Raw genomic sequence first — 25,783 nt, 5'->3', positions numbered from 1 at the left:
AAACTTGAAATCAACCACAGAAAGAAGTCTGGAAAACCTCCAAAAACATGGAGGTTAAAGAACACTCTACTAAAGAATGAATGGGCCAATCAGGCAATTAGAAAAGAAATTTAAAAATATATGGAAACAAACGAAAATGAGAATACAACAATCCAAACTCTATGGGAGGAGGCAAAAGCAGTCCTACGAGGAAAGTACATTGCACTCCAGGCCTATTTCAAGATATTTAGAAAAAACGCAAGTGCAAAATCTAACAGCGCACCTAAAGCAACTAGAGGGAGAGCAACAAGAGCACCCCAAAACCAGTAGAAGAAGAGAATTAATAAAAATCAGGGCAGAAATAAACAATATAGAAATCAAAGAAACAGTTGAACAGGTCAATGAAACCAAGAGTTGGATTTTTGAAAAAATAAACAAAATTGACAAACTTCTAGCCAGGCTTCTCAAAAAGAAAAGACACAGCACTCAAATAGACAAAATCATGTATGAAAATGGACTGACTACAACCAACCTCTCAGAAATACAAATAATTATCAGGGAATAGTATGAAAAACTATATGCCAACAAAATGGACAACTTAGAAGAAATGGACAAACTCCTAAACACACACTCACTACCAAAATTCACATGGGAAGAGATAGAAAACCAGAACAGACCCACTAGTGAGGAAATCGAATCAGTTATCAAAAAACTCCTAACAAATAAGAGCCCTGGGCCAGATGGCTTTCCCAGGCAATTCTACCAGACATTTAAAACAGAATTAATACCCATTCTTCTCAAACTATTCCAAAAAAAAATAGAAATCGAAGGAAAACTTCCAGACTCATTTTATGAAGCCAGCCTCACTCTGATTCCCAAGCCAGAGAGAGACCCAGCAAAAAAGGAGAACTACAGGCCAATTTCCTTGATGAATACGGATGCAAGAACNGTTTATCTATACGATGGAATACTACATGGCAATGAGAAAAAATGAAATCTGGCCATGTGTAGCAACATGGATGGACCTTGAGGGTGTTATGCTGTGCGAAATAAGTGAGGCAGAGAAGGACAAATGCCATATGTTTGCACATATAGGAGGATGAGGAGGAACTTAACGGAGTTCCATGGGGGAGAGAAGGGGGAAGTAGTGGGGGAGAGGGAGAGAGGCAAACCGTGAGAGACTCTTGAATGCTGAGAACAAACTGAGGACTGATGACTATGGGGGGGAGGGAAAAGAGGGTGATGGGCTTGGAGGAGTACACTTGTGGGGATGAGCACTGGGTGTTATATGGAAACCAACTTGACAATAAACTAAGAAAAAAAAAGAAAATCCGCATAAAAAAAGAAACAAAAAAAAATAAAAAAATAAAATAAAATTTTAAAAAAGCAGCCAGAAAAACCTGAGTTGGTCCCCACATGGTTGTGAGGGGATCGCCAGTTCTGAGCAAAGCTTTGGAATCCAGAGGGAATGAGGTTTCACTTTCTTTGCTTGCCTTTGGTTTCCTAACGTCTGTGTGAAGTTGGGCAGGCAGCCAGCTGAGTTCAGGGAAAAAGGTAATCAAAGAGGAAAAGGGAGACTGGGCCAGGACGGGGGAGGGAGGGCTGTGCTAGGTGGGAGACAGCGTTTGTCTAGCTCTAGTGAGGAATGTGCTCACATGCAGGAGGAGTGGGGGTAATGACAACCAGCTCTGTGGACTCCTGTCAGTATCAATGAGCCTGCTGGCTCTGTGAAACTCATTCATACAAAATCAGGTGTGTTTGTCTGCCTAGACCTCCGTGTGTTTATGGTAAGCATTCACAGCTCTCACCAGATTCTCTTAACATTTTTTAAATGTTTATTTATTTTTGAGAGAGAGAGAAAGAGAGAGAGTGAGTGGGGAAGGGACAGAAAGAGAGAGACACAGAAGACGAAGCAGGCCTAAGGCTCTAGCCATCAGCACAGAACCTGATGGCAGGGCTCAAAGCCATGAATCATGAGATCATGACCTGAGCCTAAGGGGGACGGTTAACCAATTGAACCACCCAGGTGCCCCACTCGCCATATTCTTAAAAGGCTCCACCACTCAGAACAGGTTGGAACCAATCTTTCACTTCACACATGAAGAATCTCAGGCCCAGAGAAGGTAAGCAACCTGCTCAAGATCAGCACTGATCAGCAATAGCACTGCATGTGAATCTAGCCGTTTGACTCTAAAGAGTGCAGGCACTCACTAGAGTACCTTCTAATTCTAGAAGACTAAGCCATCATGAATTTAGCATCTATCACATCCTAAAGTTTGGTGGAAAGCAAGAGGAGAATTTAAAAAATGACTAGAAATGAAAAATCATAAAATCTTGTTACTGTGTTCAGGGAGTTAAGAAAAGACCAGTGCAAAGGTGACTTACAATAGAGGAGGATTTTTTTTACTTGCTATTGTCCAGTACACACACACACACACACACACAGCAGAAAGGATGAGTAGGGCAGGGTCAGAGAGAGAGGGAGTCACAGACTGAAACAGGCTCCAGGCTCTGAGCTGGCAGTCAGGACAGAGCCCGACGTGGGGCTCGAACCCACGAACCGCGAGATCATGACCCAAGCGAAAGTCAGTCGGACGCTTAACCGACTAAGCCACCCAGGCGCCCCAGGATCACCAGGATTTAAAGAGGAAGATCATGTTGTTCCATCTCTGATTTCCCCTCACTTATCTCAGCTAGTGTCCCAACTCAGCATATTTGGTATCCAGGAAAATACTCTGCTTTCTTCCTCAAAGAGGGAAACTGACTGAGATCAGAAAAAGGAAACAGAAATGGAGCTCACATGGAAAAGCTGAACCTTAGCAGAAGTTTCAGGATTTCTCTAGAAATAGTGCAGTGTAACAGAAAGTCTATGAACCCAGACAGACTTGGGTTCAATGTTGAGTTCTACTTCAGACCTTAAGCAAGTCACTTAACCTCTCTAAGCCTCCATTGACCCATCTGCTTCAAAACACACTTGCTGTGAGAAAGCTCACTAATTATATTAATTGGAAGTCTGATCTATACTGCTAAAAAGCCTAAAGTATAGAATATCCCAAAGGGACTGCCATTTTCTTACTCTTGATAATAACCTGATAATAATAGCTAATGTTATTAAGTACTTAACATGTGTCAGACATTGTACTAAGAGCATTACAAGCACGAACACATTTATAGGAACTTAATTGTCTTAACAGTTGTGGAAGGGACCATAATTATCATCCCTGGTTTATAGACAAGGAAACTAAAACCAGAGAGATGATATAACTTGCCAAAGACTGTCTTAAAAATGGGAAAAATACCAAAGCCCCAGCTCTTGGCCACCAGGCTACACAGCTCCCCATATGTTTGGTAACTAAGGGGACTATGTGAGGGGAACAATTAAAAGAGGCAGGCCATTTGTGTGTGGATAGATGAATGTTTCCAAAGTACTTGCAATGAGTACTTTAAATGAGATGACCAAGTTTTTCAAAACTGCGTTTCTATTGTAACCTGTTTCATGAGTCATGAGGAAGGAAGGAGAGGCTTCCTATGACAAGCTTAGAGTAGCACGTGGCACCAAGTCTGGGATGCAGTAACTCTTAGTGGAAAAGGCTGGAGCCTGATAAGAGTCAGTGGAAAAACCTGGCCCTGGCCATCAGAAGCATCTTAGTTCAGTCCCACTAATCAGCCATGTGACTCTGAGGACCTTAATGACCTCTTCTATACAATGAGAAAAACCACCCTTCCTCAAAGTCACTGTGAGGAAGAAATGAGATGAGGCCTTTCCATTTTGGGTGATTCAGTCACCTTCAGATACCAAGTTACATATGTCACAAGAGCTAGCTAGAAAACGTTCTTGGTAGAAGATTGCATTTCTTACGTTACACTTTTTAAAAATGTGTTTGCTATTGTTACTGTCAATAGACAGTTTTCTCTTAGATAATTCAGAGGTCAACCTCAGTCCAGTCCAGGTCTGTCACTACTATGAATTATCCAAATCAGGAATTGATGAAGATTTATTGTACCCAGGTCTTTGGAATGGAGTAAGGACTCTGTCTGTAATCAAGACCACTGCATGGGTTCAGTTCAAGGATGCCCCCCAACCATGAAGATATTCACAGTAAGCAGTACTGAGTGGGCAGAGCACTGAAGCAAGAACAACAGCACCCAGGTTCTGATCCCATCGTTCATTGGCTATGTGTTCTTAGCAAATCACTTCTCCCTGGACCTCAATTTCCTCCTCTGCAATTGAAGAACATGGAAGAAATAATCCCTAGGGTCCTCTGCAGCTTTCAAATCTGTAACTTTTGTACCCATGAAGACCTTAGGAATGAGATGGGATCCCATCATTTACAGATGAATGTTTTCATCTGTAAAATGGGGCAAATGAGCATAAGGACAGTAAAGGAGTTGACACCTGTAAAGCCATTAGAATAGTGACTGGAACCATAGGATGAGTGTCCTCACCTCCTTTGGGGGCTATATGTCACAGAACCCTCCCTTTCCCAATCAAGCATTTTATGAATAACACTCTTCCATGAATGAGAGGGGAAATACAGATTTGTAATGCATAAGCAATAACTTTGAAAGCAACCAAATAAACACCCAGTTGTTTCAAATCCATCCTAACTGCGTCCTTCTGACCCCAAGGAAGCAGCATCCTGACCTCTGATGAGGATCTCTGCCCTAGAAGAGGAAGCTGAGGATGCCATCAGAGAAAGATTTTTCCACCACAAATGCCTATACCAGCTCTTCTGGAGGGCAAAGGAGGAACTGATGGATGAGCTCACTCTGGATCAGAGGCGGTGAGGAGGAGAGAGAGTGAGTCTAAAATTTCTGGAGCCTATTGTAGTTTTCTTTTTCGTTTTGTGGAACTTCACTTATGATATCAACCAGTGCGTGGCTGCTGTTTTGGAAACTCCCCTTGGGGGGTGGGTGGGAGGCTCCCTCTACTGGCCTGACTATAAAGGGCCAGCCTGAGCTGCAGAGAATCCCTGCAGAGGATTCTGAGACAGCAAGTGGATCTCCCACAGCCTCTACCCACAGGTACCATGAAGGTCTCCGCAGCTCCCTTTGCAGTCCTCCTCGCTGCTGCCGCCTTCTGTGCTCCTGCCTCTGCCTCTCCATGTAAGTCAAGTCCTGAACCCTGCAGCCCCTGGGGCCAGACCCTCAGATTGGCCCAGGCTTTGTCCTCTTTTCAACTGCAGTATTTATGCTGTCTGACCCTATCATTTACATTCCTATATACTGCTTTACTCAGACGTTCAGTCATCCCTGTTGGATCTCTAAGCCACTTCACGACAGGGACCCTCTGCTCAACTTTTCTGTCCTCAGGTCTACATGTAAGCCCTTCAGGTGCTGAGTGTGGACTGACGCCGGAGGTATATATAAGCAGTCATAGGCAGCCTAAACTGACCTTGAAACACAGCTAACTCATGCCTATCACCAGCAGGATTTCTAAGAAACGTGTAAGCATTAGTTAGTAAAACCCTCCTGGGACAGTCATACTGTCCCCATTTCATAGATGGAAAAAGTGGGACTTGGGAGAGGATTGTTAAAAAGCCTGGTATGGATCAAGTATTATGCTGATTGCTCTACATACCACACCATTTAATATTTGCAGCTACTATTTGACTTACAGATGGGGAAACAGAGGCCCAGAGGAGTTAAGTAATTTGCCTGAGGTCACACAGCTAGGAAGTCGGGGGAAACTGGTGTTCAAATTCAGTTCTATCTGGCTCTTATACATTCCTACTCTACTGGGAAATGGCAACTGACACTTTCCAGGGTCATCCTGAATTAAGAGACCAAGAAACAGTCCTCCTCCTCTGTTCAGACCCTTCTTACCATGCCTCAGCCAGAAGCTCCCAGGATGCAATACATATCTTCAGGCCCCTCTTATGGGTTGATGCTGAGCCATGAAGTGTGAGTTTTAGAAGCCTCTCCCCACCCTGCTGTAGCTCTCAAAGAAACCATGCTCTGAATCCATTGAGGATCCCAGGAAGGCAAGAATAAGGGCAATGGGCCCAAGACAAGCCAGGAGGAAACCCAGCATGTCAGTAGAACTGAAGGCAGAGAGAGGGTTATGGTGTTGAGGGAAGGATCCAAGCAAGACTCAAGGATTAGATCAGGGGTTGTAGAGATCCTCTCAGTCCTCTGTCAGAGTCTCCACTCTGCTACTGTGTGTCCATGGACAAGTGACTCTACCTCTCTGAGCCTCAGTTTCAGCCAAAGGAGGATAATAGTCTATCCAAGATGACGTACTCATCACAATACCCCATGTGCAATGGCAATAAATACAGGGGTCTCCTTTCTTTCTCCTACCAGATGCCTCGGACACCACCCCCTGCTGCTTTGCCTACCTCTCCCACCCACTTCCCCTCAGGCACCTCCAGGAGTATTTCTACACCAGCAGCAAGTGCTCCATGCCAGCAGTCGTGTGAGTCTCAGCCCTGTGGACCCTCTGGGGAGAGAGGGGGGTGAGGAAGGGACACCTTTTGTCCCAGAGCATCCCCCACAGAAGCCCTCTAAGAAGGTGCCCTATCAATAAAAAAGGGGCACAGAGGAAGACCAAAAAAAAAAAAAAAGGTGCCCTATCTGCTCCCAACCATCCTCCAGCTGTCCAAGAGCCATAGCTCCTCCCTCTGAGGCTTCAGATCTCCCCTGCTCTCACACAGGATTAGACAGGGGTCCCCAGGGGGTCCTCTCCACTCTGATGCCCTGGGTCAGGTCTCTGATCTTTACGGAAGTGACTTTTATTTTACTGTGATCTACAGCACTCCTGTGTGGAGAAAATATCAATGTGGTCATACCTCTTCAATTAAGAACCCCACATTCCCCCATGTCCCACACCCAATCAAATCCACCTACAACCTCAGAGGATCTAGGGAGGACAGGCCCTAGTTAGAGTCAAGTTGTTAAAAAAAAACATTATCCATTGGTGAGGAAGTAATAACATGAGATTTTCCTTTAAATATGCAAACTAATACATTTCAAAAAATTAACATTTCCTACTACCTAGAAGTGCCTGCTGTGTATCAAATGTCTTCTGTATGTTATCTCTAAATTTCATGGTAACAACCCTGTTAGGTATGCATAATTTTCTCCATGTTTCAGACAATGAAACTGAGACCCAGAGAGGTCTGGGGACTTGCACAAGGTTGCAAAGTGAGGGATAGAGACTGTCTTTAGAGCCTCCTCTTTCTACTATAGAAAGGTTAATAGTGACAGTTGCTTTAGAAATTTAAGATGAGGGGTGCCTGGGATTTTCTCTCTCTCTCTCCCCTCCCCCCCCAACTTGCACTTGCTATCTCTCTCTCTCTTTCAAAATAAATACATAAAGTTTAAAAATTTTTTAAAAGGATTTAAGATGATAGAGACTTAAAGAACACAAATGGGCAATCATGAAGTTTCCTATATAATGGTTAAGTTTTTAAATCCAAAAACTCCTGGGACACTTACAAACCTATAAGTATTCAGCATTGCCTTTAGTTCTGGTGCATCCTTTGAAGTCAGTGGTAATATTTAGCACTACTAATTTTATCTCTGACAGCAAATATTTTTAAAAGAAAACAATCCTTTAAGCACCTGTTACAGGCAGCTAGAGATTAATAAAGCACCCTCCCTACCCTCATGGAACTCAGTCTAATCTGAGGTAAAGACAGAAGCAGAATGACTAGAGCAACCCTGAATAAAACATTACAAAAGGAGAGCAGGAGCATATCCAACCTCGGGGTTGGAAGAAGGGACTCAGGGGAAGTTTGCTGCAGAAGGTGCTGTTTGAGAAAAGCCTGAGGGACTGGGTACACTAGGCAGAGCGAATGTTGCCAGGACTCTCCTTTGGTTGACACAGCATCCCCATGTAGAAGAGCACTTGGGCCTTGAGTGTCAGCACAATGATGCTAAAGCATCAGGGTGAGTGTTAAATGAATTGGAAAGTCAGGTCCAGATAAGAGGCTGTTATGCTTATCCACACGAGCGGTATTGAGGCTGAACAGGACACGAAGGGAAGGAGACAATGGCAGAATTGGCCAGCCCTGGCAAGGTGATGTAAGGTCGGGAGAAAAGACGACAGGGGGGTTAAGGATGACACAAAGGTTTTGACCCAGACAGCTGGAGAAGTGTGGAGCCACCTGAAGTCTCAAGGAAGAGTTGTTTAAAGAGGAAAGAGCTAAGGTGCCAGCACGAAAACCCTGTGGCAATGTCCAGCACGGAGTGTGAGAGGAGGGGGTGGTAGCTAGGAAACAGTGCTGGGGCTAGAGATAGGGCTTTTAAAAAAAAGTTTTTAAAAATGTTTATTTATTTTTGAGAGAGAGAGACAGAGTGCAAGTGGGGGAGGAGCAGAGAAAGATGAGACACAGAACCCAAAGCAGGCTCCAAGCTCTGAGCTGTCAGCACAGAGCATGATGTGGGGCCGAACCCACGAACCTTGAAATCATGACCTGAGCTGAAGTCAGATGCTCAACAGACTGAGCCACCCAGGTGCCCCAGATTTTTCATAGAGGAGGAAAGGGTCTCCTAATATGAGGGTGGAAAACTATAGCACAGTGTTGGTGTGCACTGGCTCCAGAGCTAGTAGCCTTTGTTAGAATCCCAGCTCTGCCCCTAGGCATTTGCAGGAGCGTGGACCATCAGTTAACCTCACTGAGCCTCCATTTCTTCATCTGCAAAGTGGAGTGAAGTAGGAGTTCTTCCCTCGCTGGGTCAAAGTGAGAATAATGAAATGAAAAATGAAATTAGAATGTTTCCTGGCACACAGTTGGTGCCTGATATGTGTTAACTGCTCTTCCTTCTCCAAGTGTATGATTATATACATAGAGGTGACAAGTAAAACTTGATGAGTGAATGCATTTCGTTCACTAACTCATTCAATAAACATCCATGAAGTCCTAGGGCCAGAGACTTGGGGGAAAAAAAAAAAAAAAGAAACACAGAGGTGTGCCTGGGTGGCTCAGTAGGTTAAGCATCCAACTCTTGACTTCGACTGTGGTCATGATCTTGAGGTTCATGGAGTTCAGGCCCCTCATTGGACTCTGTGCTGATGGTGCAAAGCTTGCTTGGGATTCTCTCTCTCCTTCCCTCTCTGCCCCACCCCTCATGATTTCTCTCTCTTTCTCTCTCTCTCAAAATAAATAAACATTAAAAAAAAAAAATACAGGGGCACCTGGGTGGCTCAGTCAGTTAGGTGTCTAATGTCAGCTCAGGTCATGAGCTCACACTTTGTGAGTTTGAGCCCCGCAATGGGCTCTCCAGTGTCAGCACAGAGCCTGCTTCAGATCCTCTGTCTCCCTCTCTGTGTCCCTCCCCCATCTCTCTCAATAATAAATAAAAACATTAAACTCACACACACAAAAAAAAGGGCAGCAATTTTGAGAACCCCTGCTCTCAAGGAGCAGGTGAAGGTGGTTGTTCCCAAGAGAGCAAGCAGTAAGGCAGGAGGGAAGTCAGGCAAGTAGGGGGTCCCCAAAATGGGGGCAGGGAAAGAAGTTTGGCCAGGAGAGGTTATTCTTCAGTCTTGCATTCTTTAGGAGGAAATGGAGGCCTGAGAAACCCTTACTCCAGATACTCGTTTCCTGCCCTTTTGATTTCCTGGCCACAGGCTACAGGGGCTGAAGTGAGAGGATAGCAAGTCTACAGGATTTCCTGTCTGACTTCTGGCTGAACAACGGCAGGGTTGTGGTCTGAAGCTCTCTCACCACCCCAAATCAGAAAACAAACACTAGGAGGCACGAGAGCCCACAATATTCTGCTCCCTCCCTCTCCTCTGCACACTAGAGTGGAAGAGAGATGGTCAAGTGGCTCTGAGTCTCAGAAAAGAAGAGGCAGCTTCCTTGAGCGCAAACACTATCCAGGACAGAGCCTAAAAAGAAACCAAGAAATTCTCGTTCTCACTACACAACCTAAGCCTTCACTTTGAAAACATTTGGGCTCATAATACTTGGAGAAAGATCCAAGTAGACAGGCTTTGATAACGCATGCCGTCAACACCTGTGGAAATAAGGCCTCTCGCTCTCAGAGGCCTCTGCATTCTAGTTGGTTAACTGGTAGAAGTGCTTTGACACTGGCAATATCTCATGGCCTTCATCCTCTCTGAGCAAGACGCCCAGTACGAGGACCTTTGGTGTCATGTTGGTCTGATCTATCTTAAAGATGAGGTCCCAACATTCCAATATTAATACATGTGTGGTATTCCAAAACACACATGCTTAGTTTCACAACAACAGGGCAAAGTAGGAATTATTTCTATCTATATTTTATTAAGTTTATTTATTTATTGGGGGTGGGACAGAGAGAGAGAATCCCAAGAAGGCTCTGCATTGGAACCCAACTCAGGGTTCAATCTCATGAACCATGAGATCATGACCTGAGCCAATATCAAGAGTCTGACACTTAACCAGCCATGCCACCCAGGTGCCCCTCTCTCTATATTTTAGAGGTAAACAAATAGAATCAGAGGCCCTAAGTTATTTGCCAAGTTTAGTAAAATCAAGACTCAGGTTTATGTCCTGTCATTCACCCATGCACATGTAGATGTACTCATTTGTTGAGTATCTACCCTGTGCCAGACACTATGTTACCTAAAGCCAAATCACATGGTTACCACTTCTTATGTCTCACTTAATCAACCATCACTCAGTTCCTAGAAGACACCTCTTTTGCTCTGCATCTAGAGCACCCAGCACAGGGTCTGAAACAAAGAAGTTCAGATAAAAGGTTGACCAGCTCAACACTGGAGTCCTCAGACTCCATATCCCCTTAGCTCTCCAGGCTGCATGTGTTTGTGTGGGGGTTAAATTGCACACAGATCTGCTTCTGGCTCAGAGCATATGACCCAAGAGAATAGGAAACATCCTTTCCTTAAAAGCTACAAATCCAATCTTAATGGAGCTCCAAGAATGCCCCAGCCCAGTGCCATCATCCCCAAACCTGGCTGTGCAGGTGCTGACCAGGTTTCATCCTGTTCTCTTCTCCCACAGCTTTGTCACCCGAAGGAAGCGCCAGGTGTGTGCCAACCCACAGGAGAAATGGGTGCGGGACCACATCAACTCTCTGGAGATGAACTAGGATGGAGGGCGCCTCGAACCTGAACTTGTGCAGTTTCCTGCTGCTTCTTCCTCATGTCCTAACCAGCATGGGAGACTCCCCACCAATGCCCTATTCCCACTCCCTCCTGGGAGGGTGAAGATTCCACCACCAATCAGCAGTTATAAAAGCCTCCTCCATCTAAAGCTTCCAAGAGCTCCTAAGGCTCTGCCTTATATACAGAAAGTCTCTTGGCTCTGAGCTTCAGGCCCCTCAGCTTGGCTGCAGCTCTGCCATCAGAAAGGAAGTTAGCACGTCTCTGGAGGTGAAGATGGGAGGAAGACTGGGCTTCCTGTGGCCAAAGCTAGCTCCCCTCTCAGTCCTTCACTGTGAAGGGCTGACTGGCAAATGTGAGAAATCAGCTTTCCATTAAAATTCTCAGTGCAGTTACCAAGCAGGCTCCTGGTTTGATTTTGGATATTTGATACTGAATTTAGCTGTCATATCTTTTAGTGTCTTCTAACAGACTTTTTTATTTGTTTGTTTTCAAGGTTTTTTTTTTTTTTATTTTAGGAGTTCAGATAAAATCTTTGTAGAATATTTCATACTTTGGATCTACCTGATTGTTTCTTCGTAATTAGATCCAGGTCAAACATTTTTAGCAGGGATACCATATGGGTGACACCATCTTTCTCAGTGCAGCACATCAGGGTACATGTCAGCCTACTGGTGGTGATGTTGAGTCTGATGGCCTGGTGGCCCATGTTTTCTTGCCACAGCCAGCTCCCTGCTGCGTGCCAGGCACTATGCCAGGCATGGAGGTTGGGGGTGGGGAGGGTTGGAGAGGTGAATGTGCCACAAGCCACAATCTTTACCTTTAGGCAGATTAAACATAGGATATACACCTAAAAGGAAGCAACTGTTCAAAAGGCTGCAGTCACACTGGGGTGGAGGTGGCAGAGGGGAAGGATACCACTGAAGGAAGTGAGGAGGGGTGCCAGGCAGGCAAAAGAGACTTCAGAGATGAGATAACATTTAGATGAAGTTGGAAAGATTGGAGAAACCATTTAGCAGGTAGGAAAGGAAAGGAATTTCATATAGAGGGAACAACATATGCAAAAGTAGGAGGTCTGGAAGGCAGCTCCTCACCACACAGACAAGAGCCCTGTCTATTGCTGCCAAGGAGAGAGATGTGTATATAAAAGGGGCTTTCCCATTCTGCCATTTTCCTGATGACTAATCCTAAGAACCACCTGCCCCTTACATGGGCTGATGTGAGCTTGACAGTTCACCAAATGCTTTGACTTTCTTTCATATTTATGCCTTACCACAGCCCCTCTGACTCCCAGATGGACATGCCTTTCCAGATTTTCAGATGAGGAAACTGAAGCTCCTAGAGGTAAAGTGACTGGTTCAAGGCAACGGGCCAGTAGATGCCAGGGGTTGGGGGCGGGGCTTGAGAATGGAACCAGAATCTTCCATTTGCCTAGGAGACCTGGTTGCTCAAAACATTCAGAAGCTTCTACCCACAGAAGCCCCAACTCCTTACCAATCCCTCTTGTGTCACAGAGGAGAGGTCTCCCCTAGCTGTGCCCCCACATTTCCCAACAGCCCTCTATTGCCCTGCCTGGGCTTCCTCTGGCCCCACGAGAAGAGAATGGCCTACGAAAAACCAGGTGATATCCTTGACATCTCCAGGTCAATGTTCAAGTACCCATGGCTGGAATACCCAGAGAGGACCAAAGGTGAGATTGGAATAGACAGGAACAGAGTCAAGGTGGGGCTTGAAAAGAAAAGCTCTCTGGCTCTCTGAGACACAGATCTAGTGAGTTCTACAAGTCCACAGGAAGGGTTGGGGCAGGCCACTGGACACTTTGATGGCTCCCCACAGCCTTCAAAGTAAGTCTCCAGGGCCCCAGAATATGGGACATCGAATCCCCCCAGCTTCTGCTCCCATATCTGCACCCTGCTCTCTACCCAACTCCCCACCTCTCAGTCTTTGAAAGAATTTGTTCCCTGAGCCTAACACTCTTCTCCCTTATCTATCTGGCTAACCCCTACATGGATTAAAGACTGAGCCTGTATATGATCACCTCTGGAAAGCCCTCCCTCATCCCCTGAGCCAGGGTAGGGGGTCTCCATCTATACCATCTGTGCCTGTATCTTCACATTTGTCTCCCTTTGTTAATCACTAATAAACAGTTCTGTCTCACCAGGTGGACCAATGGTTCTCAAAGTGTGGTCCCAGGACAAACAGCATCTGTATCTTGTTAGAAAATGCAAATTCCCAGGCCCCACTCCAGATCTACTGAATTTATACTCAGACTAAGTGCCAGAAATCAATTTTAACAAGCTCCCCAGATGATTCTATGGCACACTCAAGTTTGAGAACCACGAGAACCATGAGAAACATGTTTCTCAAGTGTTGAGAAACAAGACCACTGTTTTTCACTGTCATCTGCATGTTAGAATCATCTAGGGAGGGGTGCCTGGGTGGTTCAGTTAAGTGTCCAACTCTTGGGTTTGGCTCAGTTCATGATCTCATGGTTCATGAGTTTGAGCCCTGCATCAGGCTCTGTACTATTGGGATTCTCTGTCCATCTCTGTCCATCTCTCTCTCTCTCCCTCCCTCCCTCCCTGTCTCTCCCCATCCCTCTCTCTATGCCCCTCTCCACCTTGTGCTCTCTCTCTCAAAATAAATAAATAAAAACTTAAGGGGGAAAAAAAAGAATCCTCTGGGGAACTCTCTGAAATATCTAAGCCCTATCCCCAGAGAATTGGATTCAATTAGCCTATCATAGGGCCAAGGCAGGTTAAAAGTTCCCCCCAATAATTCTAATACACAGTGTTCACTAAATGCTGAATAAGTGAATGCCTAAAAGGTGATTCTTAGCCCACCCTTTGTACCACAGAACTCAGAAAAGCCATGGCTCCTGTTCACCTGCCCTTGTCCTGCTACCAGGTAAGACCCTTAACTTTTGCCACCCTGGGAACTTTGTTGAAGTAGGAGGGTCAGCAGATGGTCCCTTTTCATTAAGACCAGTTCACAGAACCCCTACACTCACCCCTGGGGCTTCCACTAACTGTGTGGCCTTGGACAAGTCACTTTCCCTCCCTGAGCCTCAGGAGTTTCCTCTGTCACAGGCTCCCTGTGCTGCTCCATTTGTAGAGTTGCTATGACATATTATCCGTAAAGCCTGGGCTATGCAGGTAGTGTTTAATAATGCATCATTTTTATTCATTACCACAGGGATCCTCATAGTTAGAGTGGCCAGATAAAATACAGGATGCCCAACTAAATTTGAATTTCAGATAAATAATGAATTTTTTAGTATAAATATGTGCCAAATAGGGTATCCAATACCTAAAATCTAAATTTAACTGGACGACCTGTTTTATATTTGCTTGGTTTTTACTAAATCTGACGACACTGCTCATTGTGAGTAAATATCACACTTTCTGAAATCATGGTAATCATTTGACAATCTTTACTATGATCTTCTCAATCACCAAATTGAAAACCACTGGCTGAAGCCCCTCTTCTTTGTTGCTCAGAGAACTGACTCTGAGGAAGACTGGAGAAGAAATAGGAATGAATTCAAGCTGAATCTGCAGAGAAAGCCACTGACTCATCCACAACCCTCCACTACAATCAGAGCTACAGTTTCACAACTGTTTAAGAAATAATTTTTTTTAAGTTTATTTATTGTGAGAGAGCATGCACAAGAGCGGGTGAAGGGCAGAGAAAGAGAGAAGAGAGAAGAGAGAAGAGAAAAGAGAGAGAGAGAGAGAGAGAGAGAGAGAATAAATCCCAGGCAGACTCCATGCTGACACAGGGCTCAATCTCCTGAACCTGAGATCATGACCTGAGCCAAAATCAAGAGTCAGGCATTTAACTGAGCCACCCAGGTGCCCCTAAGAGATAGATTATTTAAAGAAATTCTGCTTTTCCAACCAAACTGTTAAATTCCATGACAGCAGGGATAAAAACTGCCTCCCCAGCACCTAGCACAGAGCTTGGCACTCAGTGGGTGCTCAGTAACTACCTGCTGCATGCCTAAATGAAGGAGCAGTAGCCTGTCTTTTCCCCTCTTTACTCCATATCTGTCTCACTCCTTGCCTTTCCCATCTCCTTGCCCAGATGGCCTTCTCAAAGTGCTCTGAGATTCTCAAATAACCAAACTGTGTACTAAGATTAACAATAGCTTCACAATCTTTATCCCATTTGTCCTTCGCAACAATGGGTACAGAAAGAACAAGGATTATTAGCTCCACTCTGCAGATGAGAAGACTGAGATCTTGGTGGATGAAGTAACTTGCCCAAGTCACACAATTGGTAGGACATCCCAGACTTTAGCTCAGATGAGAGACTGAAGGACATCTCTCTTACCTAGTCCCCCATCCCCTTTTTTTAATGTTTATTTATTTTAAGAGAGAGAGAGAGCAGGGGAGGGGCAGAAAGAGAGGGAGAGAATCCCAAGCAGACCCCTAGCTGTAAGCACAGAGCCCTACATGATACTTGATCCCATGAACCACGAGATCATGACCTGAACCAAAATCAAGAGTCAGGATACTTAACTGACTGAGCCACCCAGACGTCCCACCTAGTCCCTTCTTACCCTGGTCCTTTTCCTGGCGGAGGAAGACCCCCTGCCACTACTGTGCCACTCACACCCCCTCACAGATGCCAAAGGAGGAGTTTCCCCCTAGCCCAGAGTGCTGGAGGGAGCACCCAAGCAAGCCACATTCAGTGCCTTACTGCTACTTCAAGAAGCCTGAGGTCTACACACACTGGCACACCCTATATGATAAGCGACAAGAAAGGGAGGACCAGAAGATGCTGCGGAAAATGAGAGACCACTGTAGGTGTGCTTTGCCCCTTCCTATTCGCCACACCTTCCACACCTTCTGGGAAAGAAAGGAGGGAGAAGGTACGAGTGGGAGAGGGGGTAGGGCAAGCCCAGCTTACAGATCTGAGAGAGGACCCTGGGGTAGAAGGAGGTTCATCCATCTTCCTCTGGTCCCATCTCTAAGCTAGGCTGAGGACCAAGGGCAGAGGACCAAGTAGGAGGGAGGGAACAAGGGGACCAAGACTGGCCTATGCAATTTCTCACACAGGCAAATCAAAGAAGGCACCCCCATCCAAAAATCCCATCTCCCTATGAGCAAGCTGACTATAAAATCTCAGATGGGATCCAAGCCTTCAGACCTTACTGGGGACCCCCTGAAGTGGCAAAGATTAAAGGTCAGGGACCATGGTGGGAGGGAGAATGGAGAGACTCCCTTTCTGTGGGTGCCCTTCTTACCTTCAGCCCTCAGTCCCTGCCTGGAAAATGGAGGGAGGAAAGGAAAAGGGATTGGACTGGATGAGCTCCTTTCTGTTTGAAGTGTTACATCTATATTTACCCCTTTCTTCCTTTCCACTGGCTCCCTTGGATGGGCAGGAACTCACAAAAAGCCTGGAATCTCCCAGAGAGTCTGAGCAATTCTATGCAGCACAGGTGAGAGGTGGCAAGGGTGGTGGAGCATGGTCACAGGAGCTAGCTGGGCTAGGGAGGAGAAAACTACTTGGGGGAAGAAGCAGGGGAGGGAGATGGTATTCAAAGGCAAATCTCCAGCTGTGTCCAGAGGACAGTAACTCTTTGGGGTGGTGCTCAAGGGCTCTTCCCTTTCCTCCACCCCTGTTCCTGCAGGCTCTGGGGTGCCTGGGCGTCAGTGAGCAGTTTGTCATGGAGGCACTATGGCAGGTGGTGAGTCTGGGGCCGCATGAAGCTCATGAGAGGAGGAAACGGGGTCTGAGGTGTGTAGAACATGGGCACAGACGCTGTGCAATGACGCTGGGTCAGATGCAGTGAGGAGAGAGCTGCCAGTGTGTGGGATGCAATCTCATGCCCTTGGCTTCTCTGAAGGACAGCTTGATGGGGATGGGGGAATGTGAAGGTCCCCTTTGTCTAACAGAAAAGACCGTCAACTGAAAAGCCAGGAAAGAAGTGGGACTGAGTTCATTCTCTACCTTAACTGATTTAATGCCCCATGCTAAAATGCCAATTTATAATGGGGAACAGGCTTTCTTGCCCATAGTCTCATTTAAATCTTACAAATTAGGAATAGGTAGTAGTATCTGCATTCTTCTAAAAGATAAAATGGAAGCTCCAAGAGGCCAAGTGACTTGCCCAAGGTCACATGGCTACTAGATACCGGTTCCCAAGTGGTGTTTCTTCCATTGCATCACCCTGCCTGTACTGTTTGAGCATAGGTCACTCTCTAGACCTTGGTCTCCTCATTTGTAAATGAAAAGTTGAGATGATTCTTAAAGCTCTGACATTCCATCACCTTATAGCATGTTTCCACCACCTGCCTCTTAAATCAGGCCAAAACTGGTCCAGAGAAAGTGAAGTCTGAGGCCTGTCGAAGCCTGGCCCTCCTGGGTGAGTATGTCTTCTCCCTGGGAGGGGAATAGGGAAAGGTGAGAAAGAAAGCAGTGGAGCTCCTTTCCCCTTTGGGTGAGGACACCCACTTCAGCCTAGCATTTGACAGGATCTAGGAACTAGCCTAGATACTGTGTGCAGAGAGAGAAAAGTGGGGTGAAAAGGGAGAAGAGACTGGAGGGAGGGAGAGGGCCCCTGGAACTGCAGCCATGCTCAGCCAGCCAGCTGCATGAGTGTCCTGAGAAGATGCGTAAAACCTCAGGACCTAGTACTTAGAACCTCTGTCTTGAGGGCACAGTGGAATCAAATGGATTCTGGCAGAGAAGAACAGTCCCTGAGGCTCTGCCCTGACCTGAGGACCCTCCTTGTCCAAGGTTGCCTGAATAAGCACGTGATCCAGGGTCTCATCACACAGTTGAAGGGCCCAAATGAGGAGCAAAGGATGGATTCTCTGACACGGCTACGAATGGCTCTCGACTCCCAGGCTGCTGTCCCCAGAGACAAGGTGACTGGGAGGCATCAGTAACTGGGGCAAGGCAGGACAAGGTAATTGATGGTGTTGACTGGGGTTAGGTCAGAGAGAAGGTAACCCCAGCTCCTAGTCTTGATGGGAGAAGACACTGTCTTTGTGGAGTTCTCTGTGGAGTAGCTTCCCTGCACAGAAGCACTGGCATAGCCACTTTGTGGTCACACAAACTCTAACAAGCCAGCTTTCAGAGCCACAGTTTGTCCATTTCCAAACTCTTGGCAGTAACTACACTCATCATGGTAAGCACTGAGTAATGTACATAATTGCTGAATCACTATATTGTACACCTGAAACCAACATAAAACTTAATGGATTAGGGGCCCCTGGGTGGCTCAGTCAGTTGAGCATCTGGCTCTTGATTTCAGCTCAGGTCATGATCCCAGGGTTGTGGAATCAAGCCCTGAGTTGGGCTCCATGCTGAGTGTGGGGCCTGCTTGGGATTCTCTCTCTCTCCTGCCCCTCTCCCTAGCTTGCACACTCACTCTCTTTCTAAAATTAAAAAACTAACAATGGATTAAAATAATAAATAAAATGGAGATAGTAATTATAGCATTGTTGAGATTATATGCAATAATATAGGTAAAGCACCTAGTTCAATGCCTGTGTTTTTTTTTTTTTTTTTTTTTATTTTTTTTTTTCTTTTCTAGGAGATAGAGAGACAGCATGAGCAGGGGAGGGCCAGAGAGAGAGGGAGTCACAGACTGAAACAGGCTCCAGGCTCTGAGCTGGCAGTCAGCACAGAGCCCGACGCGGGGCTCGAACCCACGAACCGTGAGATCATGACCTAAGCGAAAGTCGGACGCTTAACCGACTAAGCCACCCAGGCGCCCCAATGCCTGTGCTTTTTAAGTGGTAACCATTATCATTCTTAAAAACTTAAAGAAAAAACCTCTCTAAAGAAGGGAAAGGGATCAAAGGAGGCTGCTGGCACTACTCAAATTTTTTCCCTTTTAGGATCCTCTTACTTTGATCCTATCACTGTTCCACGTGAAATAGAATTCATCATTCGCCCATTTACTCAACAAACATATATTAAACAGCTATCACATGCCAGGCACTGTCCTCGGCCCTTGAGATACATCAATGAACTAAACAGGCTAAGATCTCCTGCTCTTGTGAAGCTTACCTTCTAGTTGGGGAGATATTTAATAACCAAAAAACTTAATTATATAGTATGTTAGAGGTAACCAGTGCAGTGGAAAAACTACATAGCAGGGTGAGGATGATCAGGAATGTCAGTAGGGATAGGAATAGGTTGCAGTTTTAAACCCAGAAGGGAGGGAAGTCTCATATAGAAGGGGTCATCTGAGCAAAGACATGAAGAAGGTGAAGGCGTTAGCCTTGCAGATTATCTGAGAAGGCATTCCTGGCAGAAAGAACAACCAATGCAAAGGCCCTCAGGCAGGAGCATGTTTGGACAGCAAGGAGGCCAGTGTGGCTGAAGTGGAGTGGGAATAGAGAAAGCAGTAGGAAATGAAGATACACCAAAGTAGTAGACAGGAGACTCAATTATACTAGATCTAGGTCTACTAGATCTACTAGATTAGATCATACTAGGTCATTGCTTTCTGGAGGACTTCAATATTTGGGCTTTTACACAGTGACATGATCTAACTTACATTTCAAAATGTTCACTATGGCTGTCCTGAGAAACAATGGGAGATGGGAGTGGGGTGTCAGGTGGAAGCAGAAAGACCAATTGGGGGCTACTAAAGCAATCCTGGTGAGATATAATGGTGGTTGCGCGGTGGACCACGATGGTTGCAGTGGGGTTAGTAAAAACCCGACAGGTCAAATGTGAGCTATAAAAGACAGTGAGGAAACAAGGACGAAGCCAAGGTTTTGGATCTAGTGGCTGAAGGATAGGAGTTGTTATCAACTCAGATGGAGAAAGCTGTAGGTGAACAGGTTTGAAGGTAGTATCAGAAGTCCTGTTTTGGACAAGTTATGTTTGAGATGTCTGTTGGACCTCCAAGGGAGACAACAGGTAAACAGTTGTATGTACAATCTGGAGTTTAGAAATCTGAGCTACAGAAAGGAATTTATAAATTGCTGGCATATAGAGAGCATTTAATGTCATTCAATTAGATGAAATCAGTAGGAACCAAGAATCAAGTTTAGGGACATCCCAACATTAAGAGCTCAGGGAGAAGAGGAGGAACTGTTAAATAATGATAAGTGGCCAATAGGTAGGAGGACAACTCAAGAGTGTAATATTCTGAAAACCAAGTGAAAAACATATATCAAGGAAACAAATCAACTGTATCAAATTATAGAAGGACTGAGAATCGATATACAGACTAACAATAAGGAATCCTTGATTATCTTAACAAGAACAATTTTCGTGGGGTGGTGGGAGTGTAGGTCTAACAGAATGAGTTTTTAAAAGTGAATGGGAGGAAAGAAATTAGAGATGCCAAGAATGGACAATTTTCCGAGTGTTGTTGGAAAGGGATGTAGTTGGTACCAGGGGTGGACTTTAGAAAAAAAGAAAAATAACAGCATGTTTCTATTCTGAGGGATAATGATCCAGTAGTTCAGAAAAATGGTAAATATTGAAGGGAGAAGAAAGTATTGTGCACAAATGTTCTTGATTCAGTGAGAAGAGTTGAGATTTAACACACAAGTAGAGAGATTGACTTTAGATAGATAGTCAGAGTGCCCAGCAATAAGAGGAAGGGAAGAACATATGGGTGCGGGTGAAGTTGGATAGAAATGGTGGTTAGGTGTCTCTGGAACTTCTTTTCTAGTTAATTTTATTTGCTCAGTAAAGTAAGAAGCAAGGTCATCAGCTGAGAGTAAGAACAGAGGAAGAAGTGTTGGAGATTCCAGAGGACAGGGTGTGAATCAGGAGCGGGGGGGAAAGACTTGTCCAAGGAAAAACAGTATGATTGCTAGGTAGCACTAAGGGTCTACATGAGGTTTGTGTTCATACATTTAAAGCAAGATCAGTCATTGTGACTGTGTGCTTTTCTCCAGAAAGTACAGGCACAAAGTGGGGAGCTGACTACAATGAAGCAAGAGAGGTAAAGGAGTTGAGTAAGACAAGGAAGTGACTATAGTAGGATCATGAAGTTTAAGCTGGGTAGAGAGCAAAGAAAATGAGGAGTGATAAAAAGGTGGTTGATGAATTGTTAATCCTTGTGGAGTCCAACGATTACTGGCGTCGGGAAGTTAGCTGGAAAGATAAGAGATGATGGTCAGAGAGTAGGATCCATAAAATGGAGATCATGGAGAAGTCATAGTAATGGGTAATGATAAAAACCTCTCTGAGAATTAGGGCCTGACATAGAATGAAGGTCAAGGTTAATGGAGAACAGGAGTAGGATCAGTGGCATGTATATTTTTTAAATGTCAGGAATTAAGACAGCAGAAGTGTTAAAGAGAATGTCATTCATCCACTCACAACGTAGTGCTAGAGAAATGAGGGGATATGATCCAGGAGCATGTGGATGACAGCAAAAGTAAGGGGAAGTGGGTAAATAAATCTGATGACATGAGATTCATTTTAGGGAGGAAGAAGAATGCTCTGGAAGTAAGAGTGAAATGCCCTCTTAACAATGCCTGGATGAAGACATAGTCCTCCTTGCCTATTTCACTTCTTGTCTCTCTCAGAGAACTCAAGTTGGGGATGAAGAGAAGTTGCTGTCTGTGCTGCAGATGCTGATAAAAACATCACCGAATGAAGTAGCCGTGGAGGCAGCCTTGTGCTTGGGTTTCCTGAGGCCCTGCAGCAACACAGCCCAAGAGTTCTTGCTGCAATGCCTAAGCCGAGGGTCCAAAACCCAGAGGATGAAGGTGTGAGGGGCAGGAGGCTGCACTCCCTGGGGAGCACTGGGGAACCAGAGGCCAGTGCTGACTTTGGTAGTTTGGACCCCATCATACTCAACCAAAGAAGCTTCAACAAGGAGCACTGTGAGGTCCTCTATGTGTCTGTGAATATGTATATGCATGAGTAGGGGGTCATGTAGACATAAGCATACATGCATTATGTCTGTATATATTTGATTTGAATGAGTGTTCATTTACAAATGTGCACATATGTGCACACATGAACTCATGCTCTCACTCAAGAGGCCAAGAGGCAGGCGAATGGACCCTAAATGTTCCCCATGAGTTTTAGGCTCAGCCTTCAACTACCTGGCCATCCAGATGCCTCTTGGCCCTCTACACCCAACCACACCCTGCCTGGCCCCCCTCAGGCACTTAGGATGCTGGTCAAGATGATGCATGTTCATTCAGCCACAGTCATCAGGGCCATCCTAGACCAGCTGTGCTCTTCTAGTGTCCTGGAGGTAAGGTCTAAGGCTACCTAGTACCCTTCCTTCTCCAGCACTAGGACAGGGTTGAGGACAGGGTTGAGGGATGATGGTCTATCCTTCATACCTCCCCACCTCTGCCCTCAGCACCGCTTTGAAGCCACCCAGATGCTCAAGACCATTGGACTGGAACAGATCCAGGCACAAGGGCTAGAGGGACTCACATTTGACCTGCTCTGGAGGAAGACTTACAATGAACCTTTCTTTGTGAGACCAAAGCTCCCAAGCCCAGGCAGCCCAAACCCGCCTCTTCCCCCTTCTCTGAAGACCTCCTTGACTTGGCTCCCACCACACTGCCCCAAAAACTATCAAATTCACTCTAATGCATTCCCTGTTCCCCTAATGCAGCCCATGTTTTCAAGTCACCTTGCCTTTGGGATGGAGGCAGTTCTCTCAGCAAAAATGCCAAGTCATCCCTCCCTCCCTCTGCAAGGCGAAAAACCGCCTCCTGCTATTATTCACTCCTCCCTCCTTCTGCCTGTTATAATACTGTTGCTGCTTCAAGGCCAGTCCAAACACCTCCTATGGAAAGCTTTCCCAAATCACCTCCACCAGAATCTACCCTGCCTTCCTCTGTGTTCCTCTGCTTTTATCTCTACTGTAGCTTGTTACCGAACCAGCCACAGACAGAACTTCCAAAGATATTTTTCTGAAATGTAAATCAGATTGCATCTCACCTTTGCATAAAACTTTTCAGTAGCTCCCCAGGGTCCTCAGAATGGCTTACACTGCCCTTCACCATCCACGACCTGCTCACCTCTCTAGCTTCAGCTCTCCCCACTCCCACTCACAGCCACACACCAGCTATGCTTAAGATCACCCTGTCCTGGTTTATAACTTATTTCAGGGTAATTCCTCAGAGTGCCCCACTCTGAAGATTCCTGGTGTGGTCATTTAGCTACACTGAACTATTTTCTGTCTCCTAACCTCTCTGTGCTCTCTTGCCTCTGAGCATTTGTACATGCCCTCCTCTCTGCCCCCACCCCCCACCCCCAGCCCTCTGGTTAACTCCCATCCACCTTTTAGGCTGCAGCTGAGGCATTTCTTCCTCCAGGACATCTTGCTAGTACCCAGACTGAGGAGACCCTATGTTCACCCTATACTTAGCTCATTTGTAACACTTACCATGGTAGTGTACATGTCTACTCATACAGGTGCTTCCCCTACCAGACCACGAGCTCCTCAAGGCAAGGACCATACATAGCACAAGGTAAAGGTTAGTGAGCACTTAAAGACACACTCCTGCATTCCTTGTCTCTATTGTCCCACCTTAATCCTTCTTCAGGCTATGAGGCAGGCTGTGGCTGAAACTGTGGAAGAGCTGAAGATGAAGCCTAAGATGATGAACCTGGTGGAGGCGTGAGTGGCTCAGGCTGGGGGGAAGGGGAATAGGGTCAAAGGGAGCTGAGAATCTGATCCCAGTTCTCAGTTCTCACTTGCCCATGCCCCTGGCCCAGTTACTCTTTGACCCCTGGGATTTTCTTCATCTGCAAAAGGGGGCTGATAATGCCTACCACTCAGGGTTGCTATAAAATATAAAAGCTCGAATTAAGATGAGGACATGAAAGGGACGTGCAAAAGGTAGAGTTCTGGGCAGATGCAACCCTAATTGTCATTTGGTACCTCTTGGCAAATTGTAGTACCTGCCTTTCCCTTCCCAGCCTCTTTCCTGGCCCAAGAAACAAGAGGGAGAAATTGATGAAATCAGCATCACTCTCTGGCCTTATGCCTGACTCACTCTGGACTGTCAGAAGAAACAACCAGGCTTCCTCCCCCTACCCACTAACTGGATAACACATTCACTCCCTTCTTTGCAGGCAACTGTTGAACTTAAATGCCACTATGCGCCAGGAAGCAGTCATCTCTTTGGTAAGGCCAGCCCTGCTTCTCTGACCAGATGTATTGATGGCAGGGGGAGTAGGCAATTGAGGACAATTACTTAGGGGAAGAAAGGACTGTAAAATTTGGGGAGGTTTGCTGGTTTATATCAGAATTCCAGCCCTACCACGAATTCAGGAACAACCTTTTCTTCAGGATTGGAGGTAGGTGGGATAAGGGACAGGAGATGGGTATGAGAGATGTTGCTTAGGTATTGCAGAAATTGTCTTGATTCTTCCTGGTGAACATTATGCAGTGGAACCCAATGCAGTGGCCCCAGAAGGGAAGGAAAGGGATACACCTCAGCTGGGAAGCCATAGCTCCCCCTCTCTCCAGGCCACAGGGTCATCATGAAGACTAGAATGGAAAAGAGCCCAGATGGAGCATCTTCATAGGCTGACTACTTAGGCACTGTCATTCTGCCTCTGCCAGGGTGTCCTGGGGATCCGCAGCCCACAAGTGTTCCACTTGCTGTTGGACATGCTAGATGCGGAAAAGAGCCAGGCTGTGAAGAACAGTGTAAGACATTCCTACCCACCTCTTCCTCTTCTCTACCCCTCCTCCAGGCCTCTCCTACCCATCCTCACCACTTGCTATTTGTCAGGAGGGAGGAAAGGGAATAAGCCCTCACACACTATCCCTTGACTTCATTCCATGGGGCCCTGGTGGCCTGTGGCCACAGCACCCCCTCACAGAGACAACCCTTCCTACCCAGGCTTAGCCTGAAGTAAATCAGCCATAGGATCTTTGTTTCAATGCAGCTACAAGAAACATTAATTCTCTTGGCCTCAGTTGATCCTTGGATCCAAAACAAGCTAAACAACAAGGTTCTCTTTGTATATGAAGCACCTAAGATCAATGAGGAGGCAGAACCTACAAGGTTCCGGAAAGAGCCTGAGAACCCAGAAGAGTTAAATATCCAAGACTTTAAACTAGCACAGCTGAACCCCTTGTTTATTGCAAAGTCCGGAGCCACATCAGATGATCAGAAAAAGCTGAGTGCCCAGAGAGGGTCTGCCTTCCACCTCACTTCTACCTTCCCAACCTGTTTCTCTAAACCAAAACACAAGGCACAGACCATAGGGCCCTGGGTGTCAGGGATCAGGAAGCAGCTCCAGATCCTTGCTAAAACCTCTAAATAGGTCAGTTCTTTGGGCCTAGCCCCCATCGTCTCCCTGAGGTTACTTCTCAGGCTCCCCTGAGAAAACAATCTATACTTACCTTCCATGAATAAATGAGTGTCACTCTACCTACCACTGCTGTTCCCTTTGTCAGAGGCTGCACTGAGGTCTTCACACTCTTGGTTGAGTGTTATTTTTATTTTTATTTTTCAATGTTTATTTATTTTTGAGAGACAGTATGAGCCAGGGAGGGGCAGAGAGAGGAGGAGACACAGAATCCAAAGCAGGCTCCAGGATCCAAGCTGTCAGCACAGAGCCCAACAAAAGGCTCTAACCCACAAACCATGAGATCATGACATAAGCTAAAGTCAGAGGCTCAACTGACTGAGCTACCCAGACGCCTCGAGTGTTGATTCACTCCATCACATGTCCTTTTCATAAAGGGAAAGAGCCAAAGCTCTTCCAATGGCCAGCCTGCCTCCCTAAATCAAGCCCTTGTCTATACCCAGAATTTGATGAGCTTCTGCC

General features: G+C 45.9%; 2 protein-coding genes across 4 annotated transcripts; both read left to right on the top strand.

Moving 5' to 3' along the window:
• The first annotated feature begins 4,965 nt into the window (after positions 1-4,965).
• Positions 4,966-11,434, top strand: CCL5 (C-C motif chemokine ligand 5). The gene is made up of 3 exons (XM_077749716.1): positions 4,966-5,085; positions 6,286-6,397; positions 10,935-11,434. The coding sequence occupies exons 1-3, from the start codon at positions 5,010-5,012 to the stop codon at positions 11,020-11,022; spliced, it is 276 nt and encodes a 91-aa protein (XP_077605842.1). The 5' UTR covers positions 4,966-5,009; the 3' UTR covers positions 11,023-11,434.
• Positions 11,435-12,550: 1,116 nt separating this feature from the next.
• Positions 12,551-25,367, top strand: HEATR9 (HEAT repeat containing 9). 3 transcript variants are annotated; one of them, XM_077749698.1, is made up of 15 exons: positions 12,551-12,725; positions 13,893-13,942; positions 15,665-15,846; positions 16,099-16,225; positions 16,425-16,481; positions 16,674-16,730; positions 17,351-17,408; positions 17,783-17,913; positions 21,553-21,735; positions 22,140-22,232; positions 22,344-22,463; positions 23,542-23,615; positions 24,074-24,125; positions 24,567-24,653; positions 24,896-25,367. In XM_077749698.1, the coding sequence occupies exons 1-15, from the start codon at positions 12,638-12,640 to the stop codon at positions 25,274-25,276; spliced, it is 1,740 nt and encodes a 579-aa protein (XP_077605824.1). In that variant the 5' UTR covers positions 12,551-12,637; the 3' UTR covers positions 25,277-25,367. The 3 variants fall into 3 exon arrangements, with proteins under 3 accessions (XP_077605824.1, XP_077605823.1, XP_077605825.1); XM_077749697.1 differs by having other exon boundaries at positions 17,321-17,408; XM_077749699.1 differs by lacking the exon at positions 22,140-22,232 and having other exon boundaries at positions 17,321-17,408.
• Positions 25,368-25,783: the final 416 nt, after the last annotated feature.

This window comes from Crocuta crocuta, unplaced genomic scaffold (genome assembly GCF_008692635.1).
Source record: "Crocuta crocuta isolate KB4526 unplaced genomic scaffold, BGI_CrCroc_1.0 scaffold149, whole genome shotgun sequence".
Classification (NCBI taxonomy): domain Eukaryota; kingdom Metazoa; phylum Chordata; class Mammalia; order Carnivora; family Hyaenidae; genus Crocuta; species Crocuta crocuta.
The sequence above is the reverse complement of the archived record's forward strand: the minus strand, read 5'-3'. Positions and strand labels throughout refer to the sequence as shown.

Bases quoted from the DNA above. Each gene is read 5' to 3' on its own strand.
- CCL5 (XM_077749716.1), top strand. From the start codon at position 5,010: ATGAAGGTCTCCGCAGCTCCCTTTGCAGTCCTCCTCGCTGCTGCCGCC. The intron at 5,086-6,285 runs GTAAGTCAAGTC...TTCTCCTACCAG, and splicing joins TCCTGCCTCTGCCTCTCCAT to ATGCCTCGGACACCACCCCC. The intron at 6,398-10,934 runs GTGAGTCTCAGC...CTTCTCCCACAG, and splicing joins TGCTCCATGCCAGCAGTCGT to CTTTGTCACCCGAAGGAAGC.
- HEATR9 (XM_077749697.1), top strand. From the start codon at position 12,638: ATGGCCTACGAAAAACCAGGTGATATCCTTGACATCTCCAGGTCAATG. The intron at 23,616-24,073 runs GTGAGTGGCTCA...CCTTCTTTGCAG, and splicing joins ATGATGAACCTGGTGGAGGC to GCAACTGTTGAACTTAAATG. The intron at 24,126-24,566 runs GTAAGGCCAGCC...TGCCTCTGCCAG, and splicing joins AGGAAGCAGTCATCTCTTTG to GGTGTCCTGGGGATCCGCAG.